Source organism: Leptidea sinapis, chromosome 16 (assembly GCF_905404315.1).
Source record: "Leptidea sinapis chromosome 16, ilLepSina1.1, whole genome shotgun sequence".
NCBI lineage: Eukaryota > Metazoa > Arthropoda > Insecta > Lepidoptera > Pieridae > Leptidea > Leptidea sinapis.
This window is the reverse complement of record NC_066280.1, coordinates 1,984,097-1,996,048: the sequence shown is the minus strand read 5'-3', so window position 1 is coordinate 1,996,048 and position 11,952 is coordinate 1,984,097. Positions and strand designations below refer to the sequence as shown.

At 41.5% G+C, this 11,952-nt stretch overlaps 1 protein-coding gene across 1 annotated transcript; it reads left to right on the top strand.

Annotated features, from left to right (window-relative positions):
- The first annotated feature begins 271 nt into the window (after positions 1-271).
- On the top strand, positions 272-9,264 carry LOC126968602 (cilia- and flagella-associated protein 36). The gene is made up of 7 exons (XM_050813629.1): positions 272-461; positions 1,010-1,086; positions 1,161-1,364; positions 1,780-1,916; positions 2,728-2,917; positions 5,477-5,603; positions 8,942-9,264. Exons 1-7 carry the CDS (start codon positions 353-355, stop codon positions 9,097-9,099), a joined length of 1,002 nt encoding a protein of 333 aa, XP_050669586.1. The 5' UTR covers positions 272-352; the 3' UTR covers positions 9,100-9,264.
- Positions 9,265-11,952: the final 2,688 nt, after the last annotated feature.

Sequence of the window (11,952 nt, the reverse complement as noted above, 5' to 3'; positions counted from 1 at the left end):
CAAGAACGTGAACAATTACAAACTAGTGTTAGTTACACGGCATCACAAACGTATCGTTACCGTAGACATATGTCTACTGTGCTAACGCTTTCAAAAATTCCTTTGTTTTATGTACGTGTATACTTGTCACAATAACCTCGCAATTTATAATACCTACCTCACTAACTGCAAGGAGGTGACAATCAAAGTCGCAATATAAAAAGTAGACCGTATTAACTGTTGCTGTAGGCAACCGAAACACAAACAATACATTTGAGTCAAGGTACTGCATTAGTGCTGAATACCGACTACAAGACATTATAATTCCAGAAAAAAAATACATTTTCCTTTTATCTTCTAACGCTGATAATTCATGGACAACTTGGATAATAATGCCTGGGTATTTGATTCCCTCATTGGTTTTTTGCATGGGCCGATTTGGAACGTACCATTGCAAACATTTATTGAAGAGAAATCTCTGCGTAAGTTCTATATATATATATAAGTATATCGTCCTTATAATAGATTGTGTGTACCTACCTACTCCGCTCTGCTTGGCGAGCCCAAAGTAAGCTAACTCTCCGACTCGAGTAGGTAGCAGTGTCGGTTAGTACGTACTATACACTTAGCCCTTCCTAACAAGCAACAACTACGTTTCATCTTCATAATCATTGATGAAAATATCACCTCAGTTCTGTCTTACAGCTATTGCACGATTTGCTTTTTTTACTTCTTATTCAATGGGTATGTTCTTTAATGTCTTTATTAGTAACTCCATTTTTGCATTTGTCGATATATAGCTTATATTTAAGTAAACATATCGTTTTTATTTAGGTTTTTCAAAGAGCCCATCTCGTTTGCTTGGTTCAGTTTATTTTTTAGTCCTTTGGTGGGTTTAGTACTATAGGACCCACCATAGCTCATAGTTTCTCATCTAATCATTCTAATACATTCGCATATTATTTTAATTATATTTTGTAAGACAAAACTTTTTATGGTTAGGTTTATTAACCTATGCCTTTTGTTTAAGCGTTTGAACCAACTGAAGATGGCGAAGTCTTCGACAGAGAAGAATATAAGAAAATTCACGACGATTACAAGAACTTGGTAACTAGTTAAAGCATGCTAAATCAATCTGAGAATTGAGACCATACAAAACTATTAAGAACTTGGATTTTCAGGTAGATGTTATGCTTGGATCTTTTATGGACGATATCGGTATTAGTGCTGATCAATTCGAAGCAGCGTGTAAGCTGTCAGCTCACGACTTAGCTGGTCTTCCATCGTATTTCCATAAGCGACTATTTGAACAAATTTGGGCCGCCAACGATTACGAAATGTTTGTTAAAATGATGACCCATAAGAACGTTGAGTTACAACTGCAGGTATCGGCTTTTTATCTACTTATTTCAGTTTAAAAAAATATAGGGATCTTAATCCATAGAACCGGAATAGGTTTAGGCTCACGCTCTGCCGAGCACTAAAAGTTTTCAAGATAAAAAAGGAAAATATACTATAATTCTCTGAAATGAGTTAATTATTTCATAAATATTTCCGTCGTAGTTAATGCAGTTTTTCATAAGAATAAACCAATCTTAATAACATTTATCCTCCGTTATGACCTCGGAAACAAATTCCTCCCTTAAACTATTCTTAAATATCGTTAACCGCGAAACTGGTTCACAATATTTGGGAACAAAATAAGTTACAAACTGCCATGCCATGCCATGGCCAGTTCCTCTTACACAGGCTTAGCTAGGTTAAAGAGAATATTATCATTAATTAAAGTAAAAATTTTAGGCACTAGAACTAATTGAAAAGAGGTTTGGCACTTTACCCAGTTTATTTTCGTCGGGCACAGACGACCTGGATTCATCTCGTAGCGACGAAAGTGCAGATTGGCCAGATAATGATGATGTTATGATGGAAATAAAAAAGTGAGTGCTTTAAACATGTGCGAAAGGCAAACAGGTTGGTCGGTCACATGAAATAGTTATTTATGAATACCTATTTAAAAATGCGTCGGTGACGCAATAAGTAAATCATGACATGATGGGAGAGGATCGAACCATCCTCTCCCGTCACGTACAAATCTTTCTCCATTTTTCTAATTGATGTGTAGGTTTATTCGGCGCTTCAAAAAGTCTAGAACGCTCTTGTAAAACCCATGGTATTACAAGCCGCGTGGTGATTACATACTATCAGATATATACCAGTGGAAGGCTCCTTTGCACCGGATGCCGGCTAGATTATGGGCACCACAACGGCGCCTATTTCTACCGTGAAGCAGTAATGTATAAACATTACTGTGTTGCGTTATGAAGGGCGCCGTAGCTAGTGATATTACTGAGCAAATGAGACTTGATAACATGTCTCAAGGTGACGAACGCAGTTGTAGTGCCGCTCAGAATTTTTGAGTTTTTCAATAATCCTGAGCGGCACTGCATTGTAATCGGCAGGGTGTATCAATTACGTTCAGCTGAACGTCTCGTCCCTTATTATCATTAAAAAAAAGATGACCAGTATACCCGTTTGTTCTCCTCTTCCATTAAAAATGTACATGATTTTCATTGCAAGCACTTTTCTTCTTCTTCAAGTTCTTATGCACTTGGAAACCCGTAGAAGGAATCTTGTATCAAAATCCCTCTATGCATAATGGAAAGTTGCTTAAGAGTAGCGCTGGGCAGTAGCAACAGGGTGGTGAGACAGATTTATTTACATACAAATCATAATTAAAATTAATATTAGATTACAGCTTAACGACGTCGAGAACCACGAGGAAATCTTGGTTCCACCCGAAGAAGTTATGATAGAAAAACAAAATCTTCTTACCAAATTACATAGCTTTGATACTAATGAAGACAATAAAAAAGAAGAACTGCCAATTGAAATACCAGTAAAGGCTGAAATACCGAAACCAGCTCCGAAGAAACAGCAGGTGAGTGTGGTATCAAAGCACAACATTCATCCAGGGCAGATGAACGATGCGAAAAATTCAAACGATCAACGCATCCATATTCTGGGCAACACGTAGCATAATAATTGATCGTTATTAAGAAAGTAAGTGCCTGCGCCGTTGCAGTAGCCGATGTGATACTGCAGGGCATGGATATTTTTATACCAAGCTCTGTAGTACCGATCGGTGGCAGATCACAGCCCTGGTTCGATGCGTCAGTTAAAGCAGCATCTGATTGCAAAAAAACAGGCATATCGAACTTGGGTTGCGGCGCTGGGCTCAAAGGATCCGAACTGCAAAGTTCTGAAGAGGAAATATAACCGTGCCTCCAGATTTTTTAAGCGGCAAATCGCCCGTGCGAAATCGAAGCACGTCGTCAAAATTGGCGAGCAGCTTTCCAGCTACCCGACCGGAACACGCAAGTTCTGGTTGTTGTCGAAAGCTGCTCTGGGTAACTTCAACCAGCCGTCCATGCCGCCGTTGCACATGAAGAATACACCCTGGCCCATACGGCAAAAGAGAAAGCCGATCTCCTGTGCACTCTTTTTGCCTCCAACTCGACTCTTGACGACAACGGAAAAACACCGCCGACCATCCCGCGGTGTCAGAGCTCCATGCCTGAAGTACAGTTCCGACAGAAGTCTGTTAGGCGAGCTCTGTTTTCGTTGGACGTCAGGAAGTCGAGCGGGCAGGATGGCATTTCTCCAATCGTGCTTAGGACGTGTGCCCCTGAGTTGACGCCGGTGCTAACGCGTTTATTCCGGCACTCTTATTCAAAAGGCGTAGTCCCCGATTCATGGAAGTCAGCCCTTGTCCATCCGATCCCAAAAAAAGGAGACAGTTCGGATCCGGCAAACTACAGGCCTATTGTTATTACCTCCCTACTCTCCAAAATCATGGAGAGCATAATTAACCGCCAGCTCTTGGTATACCTTGAGGGTCACCAGTTGATCAACGACCGGCAGTACGGCTTTCGCCATGGTCGGTCGACCATGGCGAACATGGTCGATCTTCTGGTATACCTAACACATAGATGGGCGGCGGCTATTGAAAGCAAGGGGGAAGGCCTGGCAGTTAGCCTGGATATAGCGTGTATGGCACAAGGCGCTCCTCGCAAAACTTCCATCATTTGGGCTTCCCGAGAGCTTATGCAAGTGGACCTCCAGCTTCCTCACTGGGCGCAGCATACAGGTCGTTGTCGACGGTTATTGCTCGAATCCCAAGCCCGTGAACGCTGGAGTACCCCAAGGCTGTGTGCTATCTCCCACGCTGTTTCTTCTGCATATCAATGATATGTTGGATACCGCCAACATGCATTGCTATGCAAACGACAGCACTGGTGATGCCGTATACACGGGCCATGCAGGTCTCTCTCGGGAAATCGTCGACCAGTGCCGGGAGAAACTTGTGTCTTCTATCGAGTCCTCTCTCGAGAAGGTCGCGGAATGGGGTAAGTTGAACCTTGTCCAATTTAACCCCCAGAAGACTCAAGTTTGCGCGTTTACCACTAAAAAAACCCCATTTGCCGTATCACCGCTCTTCGAGAACACTTCCCTTAAAGCCTCGCCTAGTATCGGAATACTGGGTCTCGAAATCTCGAGCGATTGCCAATTCCGTGGCCATCTGGAGGGCAAAGCCAAATTGGCTTCGAAGAAGCTGGGCGTCATCAATAGAGCACGGCAATACTTCAAGCCGGCCCACATACTAGCGCTCTACAAAGCGCAGGTACGGCCTCACATGGAGTATTGCTGTCATCTCTGGTCTGGCGCACCCCAGTATCAGCTCGATCCATTTGACCGCGTGCAACGCAGAGCAGCTCGAATTGTCGGGGGCCTAGCGCTCTGTGAGCGGCTGGATCACTTGGCGTTGCGTAGAGACGTCGCTTCATTGTGTGTCTTCTACCGCATTTATCACGGGGAGTGTTCTGAAGAGCCTTTCAACCTGATTCCTGCCGCCGAATTTCACCTTCGCACGACACGCCACAAGTTACGATATCATCCCCACCATCTGGAAGTGTGGCGGTCCTCCACAGTGCGGTTTTCAAGGAGCTTTCTTCCTCGCACTACGAAGCTGTGGAATGAGCTTCCTTGTGCGGTGTTTCCGGGACGATACGACATGGGTACCTTCAAGAAAAGCGCGTACACCTTCCTTAAAGGCCGGTAACGCTCCTGTGATTCCTCTGGTGTTGCAAGAGAGTGTGGGCGGCGGTGATCACTTAACACCAGGTGACCCGTACGCTCGTTTTTCCTCCTATTCCATACAAAAAAAAATAAGGGAGACCAAAGGGGAGTTGAAACAATTTTCACATTTTGCTTTATATACTATAGACAGAAATCGTATGATATTAGTACAAATCGACAGGTCATTCTTTGCACTTGCGAAAGACTAACATAAAGAATTTGTAAGCGTTTCAATATTGTAAACAACTTAACCGTAACAGATTAACTTGTTTCAACTCTCCTCGTACCGAGGTAAGATGAAACAGTTTTCATGTACGAAACACACTTTGTTCGGTGTATCTAAAATAATTTTCATTTTTAGGTATCTGAAGAGGAGATATGCGCACGACAAGAATATCTTAAACAGCAAAGAGACAAACTTCTGGCGCTGAAGAAACAAGTGCGACAAAAACAGCTCGGTGACGTAGAAACAGATGTCTTAAGCGGCGGTAAACTTAATTGATGATGAAGTACAATGAACAACTAGACTCCCAATCGCCTATTTTAAAAGGTCGTCATAAAATGTCCGAGTGGTGTTATATGCATGTACCTTTACAGATAACATTAATATATCATTGAAATTAACACCCTTATTTCGTGGCAGTAATGTTCAAAGTCTATTTATTGTATGCACTCAATACGGACGCAAACACGAGGCAAGAACATTTTGTTTTGGCAATTGAAATTTAATTATTTAGCAAAATGATTAAAATGTCTAGTTACACAATTTTCTTAATTAAGGGGGATCTTACTTGAAATACGACACTCCATCCTTTTTAAGTTCGAATTTGCTGTTATTTGAACAATTTTTCAGTGAACACTGTCTTTGCGTGGCCTTGTACTCAAAGCGCGGTCAAAACACACCTGAATGAAAACTCTGCCTAATAGACGCGTAGGCAGTTTCGTTTTAGACAAATTTTGAGCGTGATTGTGAGTCTAAGTATTTATTGTACTTCAATGGTTCACTACCAAGGTATCAGAAAATAATATACCTAAGTGTTCCTCTATTTATATATTTTTTAATTTGAAGGGCTAGTGAAATTACTAGTGTAATGAGAAATAACATCTTGTCTCAATACAAATGATTTAAGTTTTCTTTAGTGTTAATTCCGCCAATATTTGTTTTCAAAACAATTCGGCACGAGACTCGTGCCAGATTTTGGCGAGACAACACGTCCTGAAGTTTTTTTTTTATGGAAATGGAGGACAAACGAGCGTACGGGTCACCTGTTGTTAAGTGATCACCGCCGCCCACAATCTCTTGCAACACCAGAGGAATCACAGGAGCGTTGCCGGCCTTTAAGGAAGGTGTACGCGCTTTTTTTGAAGGTACCCATGTCGTATCGTCCCTGAAACACCGCACAAGGAAGCTCATTCCACAGCTTTGTAGTACGTGGAAGAAAGCTCCTTGAAAACCGCACTGTGGAGGACCGCCACACATCCAGATGGTGAGGATGATATCCTAACTTGTGGCGTGTCGTGCGAAGGTGGAATTCGGCGGCAGGAATCAGGTTAAACAGCTCTTCGGAACACTCCCCGTGATAAATGCGGTAGAAGACACACAATGAAGCGACGTCTCTACGCAACGCCAAGTGATCCAGCCGTTCACATAGCACTGTGTCCCCGACAATTCGAGCTGCTCTGCGTTGCACGCGGTCAAATGGATCGAGCTGATACTGGGGTGCGCCAGACCAGAGATGACAGCAATACTCCATGTGTGGCCGAACCCGCGCTTTGTAGAGCGCTAGTATGTGGGCCGGCTTGAAGTATTGCCGTGCTCTATTAATGACGCCCAGTTTCTTTGAAGCCAATTTAGCTTTGCCTTCCAGATGAACACGAAATTTGGAATCGCTCGAGATATCGAGACCCAGTATTCCGATACTAGGCGAGGCTTTGAGGGAAGTGTTGTCGAAGAGCGGTGATACGACAAATGGGGTTTTTTAGTGGTAAACGCGCAAACTTGAGTCTTCTGGGGGTTAAATTGGACAAGGTTCAATTTTCCCCATTCCGCGACCTTCTCAAGAGAGGACTCGATAGAAGACACAAGTTTCTCCCGGCACTGGTCGACGATTTCCCGAGAGAGACCTGCATGGCCCGTGTATATGGCATCACCAGTGCTGTCGTCTGCATAGCAATGAATGTTGGAGGTGTCCAACATATCATTGATTTGCAGAAGAAACAGCGTGGGAGACAGCACACAGCCTTGGGGCACTCCAGCATTCACGGGCTTCGGGTTCGAGCAATATCCGTCGACAACGACCTGTAAGCTACGCCCAGTGAGGAAGCTGGAGGTCCACTTGCACAAGCTCTTGGGAAGCCCAAATGATGGAAGTTTGGAGAGGAGCACCGTGTGCCATACACGATCAAAGGCCTTCGCTATATCCAGGCTAACTGGCAGGCCTTCCCCCTTGCTTTCAATAGCCGCAGCCCATCTATGTGTCAGGTATACCAGAAGATCACCTGCCGACCGACCATGGCGAAACCTGTATTGTCGGTCGTTGATCAACTGGTGACCCTCTAGGTATACCAAGAAATGACGGCTAATTATGCTCTCCATGATTTGGAGAGCAGGGAGGTAATGAGATTTTGACGACGTGTTTTGACTTTGCACGATCGATTTGCCTCTTAAAATATCTGGAGGCACGGTTGTATTTCCTCTTAAGAACTGTGCAGTTCGGATCCTTTGTGCCCAGCGCCGCAACCCAAGTTCGATACGCCTGTTTTTTGCAGTCAGATGCTGCTTTAACTGACGCATCGAACCAGGGCTGTGATCTGCCACCGATGGGTACTACACAGTTTGGTATAAAAATATCCATACCCTGTAGTATCACATCGGCTACTGCAACGGCGCAGGCACTAGGATCCTCCGAAGGGAAACAAACCCTGCCCCAAGGGTAGAATGCAAAAAAGGAACGCATCCTATCCCAATCTGCTGACTTGTAGTGCCAAACGCGGCGGGTCGCTGGTGGTCTGCGACGTTGGCGTCGGATAGGCACTACACTCCTGACCAGGCAATGGTCGGACGTTCCGAGAGGGGCGTCGACAAAGACCTGGAATGGCCACCGGTTCTCGACACTAACCTATGCGAAACATAGCGGCACTAGGCCGCTACTTCACGCCGGTATTCTGTGCGAGTGTGGTAATTAACCCGGACGAGTCTGGCCCGATTGTGCTGACGTCAAAAGACGGCAGCGTGACTCTCCCACTTCTAAAAAGCCCTTAGTCGCCTCTTACGACACCCATGGGCCTGGGACTCCCCTATTCTTTTTACGCCCCGGGAAAAGTACAGGGCATGATGCCTCGTGTAGAGGCGAAACACGTGTCGAATTGTTTTGAAAACAAATATTGGCGGAATTAACACTAAAGAAAACTTAAATCAGTTGTATAATTATGGATTTCCGCAAAGTAACGCCTAATTCAATAAATTATCTTGTCTCAAAGTGACGAGCGCAATTGTCATGTCACTCAGATTTTGGGTTTTACGAATCCTGGGCGACACTGCATTGTAATGGACAGTGCGTATAACTTACACGTTACCATTAGGAAAGGTTAATGTTCTTCTCATCACTTTTCTCATAAAAAAGACTATTTTACTAATATATTATTAATCATTTTATAATAATTCATGAAACGTGAGTAACTAGTAGAGGGAGAAGAAAAAATTACCCAATCACCAAGAAGACCTACGAAATGACTGACGCTTCAAACAAATCTTTTTAACGTGGTGGATACAGCTGTACTATAGAATATTTGTCTGCAGTATACAGTACTATTTGTCTGTTTTAAGGTGGTGAAGGACCCCACAGCGTCTCGCGACCTAAGTCTGCGCGAATCGCTAAAGCAGCTCTCTCCGGTTCTACCCCACTTCCGGCTGTCGATGCTATGCAGCTAAGACGAGCTCTTGCGACCAAACTGAAGACTGAAGTGGTCGACGGTAGCCATTAAGCAGAGACCAATACTTGATTCTCTATTATACCGACGAGTGTAATGCGAGATAACTCTGCGCACGACTAGTGGCGTAGGTTTTGTTGCTTGTTGAAGGTTATAAGTTTTACCTTTCACCACAATAGTGGCTTGACATTCAAATATTAAAGAACAGTATGTTAATTATATTGCAGTTTATTGATGTGTGTTAAATGAATGGGGGCATTATTATACAATACTAGCTGACCCGACAGACGTTGTTCTGTATATAATTAATAAAATAATGTTTTTATATGAATTTGTCAACAATATATCATAACATCAAAAATTACTTCGTAAAATATGCACCCTGCTGTCGTAATGAAATTGTTCACAGCAGAACTGTCAAACCGTGCGTCAATAAATTCTCTCAGAAATTATGTATGGACACATCAAAGGAAAAACAAATTTGTTGTTTTTATTTAATTTAGCAGCATTTTCCTATTTATTCACCTTTTAAACCTTCTCTGGACTTCCACAAATAATTCAAGACCTAAATTTACCAAATCGGTCCAGCCGTTCTCGAGTTTTAGCGAGACTAACGAACAGCAATTCATTTTTATTATTATACAATATTTTATTTCGTGCTTTGTGCTTTTTGTTTACTACAATACAATTGTTTGGTAGATTTCAGATAATATTTTCTTGATCACTTGATCACAAACTTGTTTTACTTGCACCTCCAGCATGGGTATAAAATCCATCTTGCGCCAAGACTATCAGAACTCAGAAGCAAGAAGGCAAGATGCCCTCCAAACAGTTATATCACTGGGTTGTATTAATACTTTTAGTGTCTTAAAAATTGTGCCATATTTGTAATCAATATCACCTATCATTTCCAAACTAAGTTAATGTATGATATGTATCTCCTTCTTTACCATGTAAAACGGTTGAATTGTGTGCCCAGAATCTGTTGTAGCCCACTTATCAAAATAATCAATTTTTTTCTTCCGGCTTCTTTTTTTCCCGGGATGACAAATCGACACATTGACAGTGAACATGAATCTGCATCCCACTTCGAGTTATTTGGGTGATACGTTGGCAAACGCCTAAATAAAAACAATGCTTAATACAGTTACTGTTAAAGGTAAAAAAATGTTAGCAAATCAAGAAAATGAATGAGTTTTTTCATGAATTGACAACTAATAAAAACTCAACACTTGACGTAAACAACATGGTGGCATACGAATACAAGGAATTCATTTCGATTTTCGCGCAGAATTATCTTGCTCGCACTGAAATTTTGTAGTTGTTGATAAATTATTTACAATCATTTTTGTTATATTTATTGTAATGAGATTAATAAATTTAAATTATGTTCATAGTAGCTGACCCGGCAAATGTTGTTTTGCCATATAAATTGTATTGATCTTTTGCTTGCTAGTTGATAAGAGATGGCGCTAGTTGTATTCATTGGTAACAATCACACTTCTTTTATATTTTGTATAATTCACACGATAGTTTTATAAATTATAGCCTATTTGTTATTCTGGTGTGTAAGCTATTTTATTGTAAAGTTTCATCAAAATCTATTCAGTAGATTTTGCGTTAAAGAAGTTCAAACATACATCCAGACATACAAACTTTCACATTTATTATATTAGTAGGATAATTATTATTTAAATACACGAAAACTTATCGTAATAATCGAATTTTGTAAATCAATACAAGCTTTTTCTTAGCACGAATTGCCTTTTTTTTATAGTTTGCAGTAGCACATAAATTGCAGTAAACACTAGTATCCGGGGGTCCATTGCTGCAGAATATCAGTGCATCTACAGTACTATATAAATCTGTAGTCTCTAATTACATTTGTTTAAATTTTATGATTCAAATAAATAGAGTTTTGAATTTTATTCAGCCTGAATGTCAAGTCAAATAAACTTTATTCAAATAGGCATAACTAAACGCTTTTGAATCGTCGCTATAAATGTCTTAAATTTAACTTACAGAATCTACAATAGGTATTTTTTATTAAATTAGGCGTTATATTACGGAAATCCATAATCATCCAAATGTTGCGAGCCGTCTTGAGTACTAATTTCGCTATGATTCGTCTTCAATCAATTCGACGCGTGTTTCGCCTTTAGACGAGGCATCTTCAGGAGATGTTGACTCGAGAAGAAGACTTTAAAGAAGGTTCACAACATTTAGATACCATAGTTATGTTTAGGAAAAGTAGAGCTCATAAGATAAATACAAGAAACTCAACGGCCACTTTTGCAATGAATGAGTATTTTACACATCAAATCCTTGTCTTTTTATAACTCAAGACCAGCTTGCACGATCTTGATGAAAATTGACGCGCAGTTAAATCATGTAATTGGATAGGTCCAAGAATTATCTGAAATAAAAATAAATAAATATTATTGCTGGAGAACGGGAGATGGATAAAGTCTCCTCCTAACCCCAGGGTAATATCTCCCACCCCACGTCAGGCTGTCTATTAATACATTTTTATTAAAATCTATGACATTTAAGTAAAAGTTGTGTGCTAAAGATACTTACCGGGCACGAAAGTGTTGTCACTTTTCACTCCTACTTCAACCTGCCGATCCCAAATCCGTTGCGTTAGCGAGGTGGGAGGCGCCTATGGAGTCTAAAAAGTGTGATAATGTCAGATAATGTAGACTATTAGCAGTCGCTATTGTCTCCCACCTTCTACTCTCCCGGTCCCCTCCAGTCAGACGTAGACTAACGGCCGTTCCCAATATTGAGTCTATCTCCGGTTGTGGCCTAATTGAGATAAAAAATCGTAACTATCGTTGAATTTTCTGTCCCAATAAACTTATCGACGGTAACTCATCCGTACACGTTGTCTGTACGTATAGCTTA

Bases quoted from the DNA above. Each gene is read 5' to 3' on its own strand.
- LOC126968602 (XM_050813629.1), top strand. From the start codon at position 353: ATGGACAACTTGGATAATAATGCCTGGGTATTTGATTCCCTCATTGGT. The intron at 462-1,009 runs GTAAGTTCTATA...CTTTTGTTTAAG, and splicing joins TATTGAAGAGAAATCTCTGC to CGTTTGAACCAACTGAAGAT. The intron at 1,087-1,160 runs GTAACTAGTTAA...TTGGATTTTCAG, and splicing joins ACGACGATTACAAGAACTTG to GTAGATGTTATGCTTGGATC.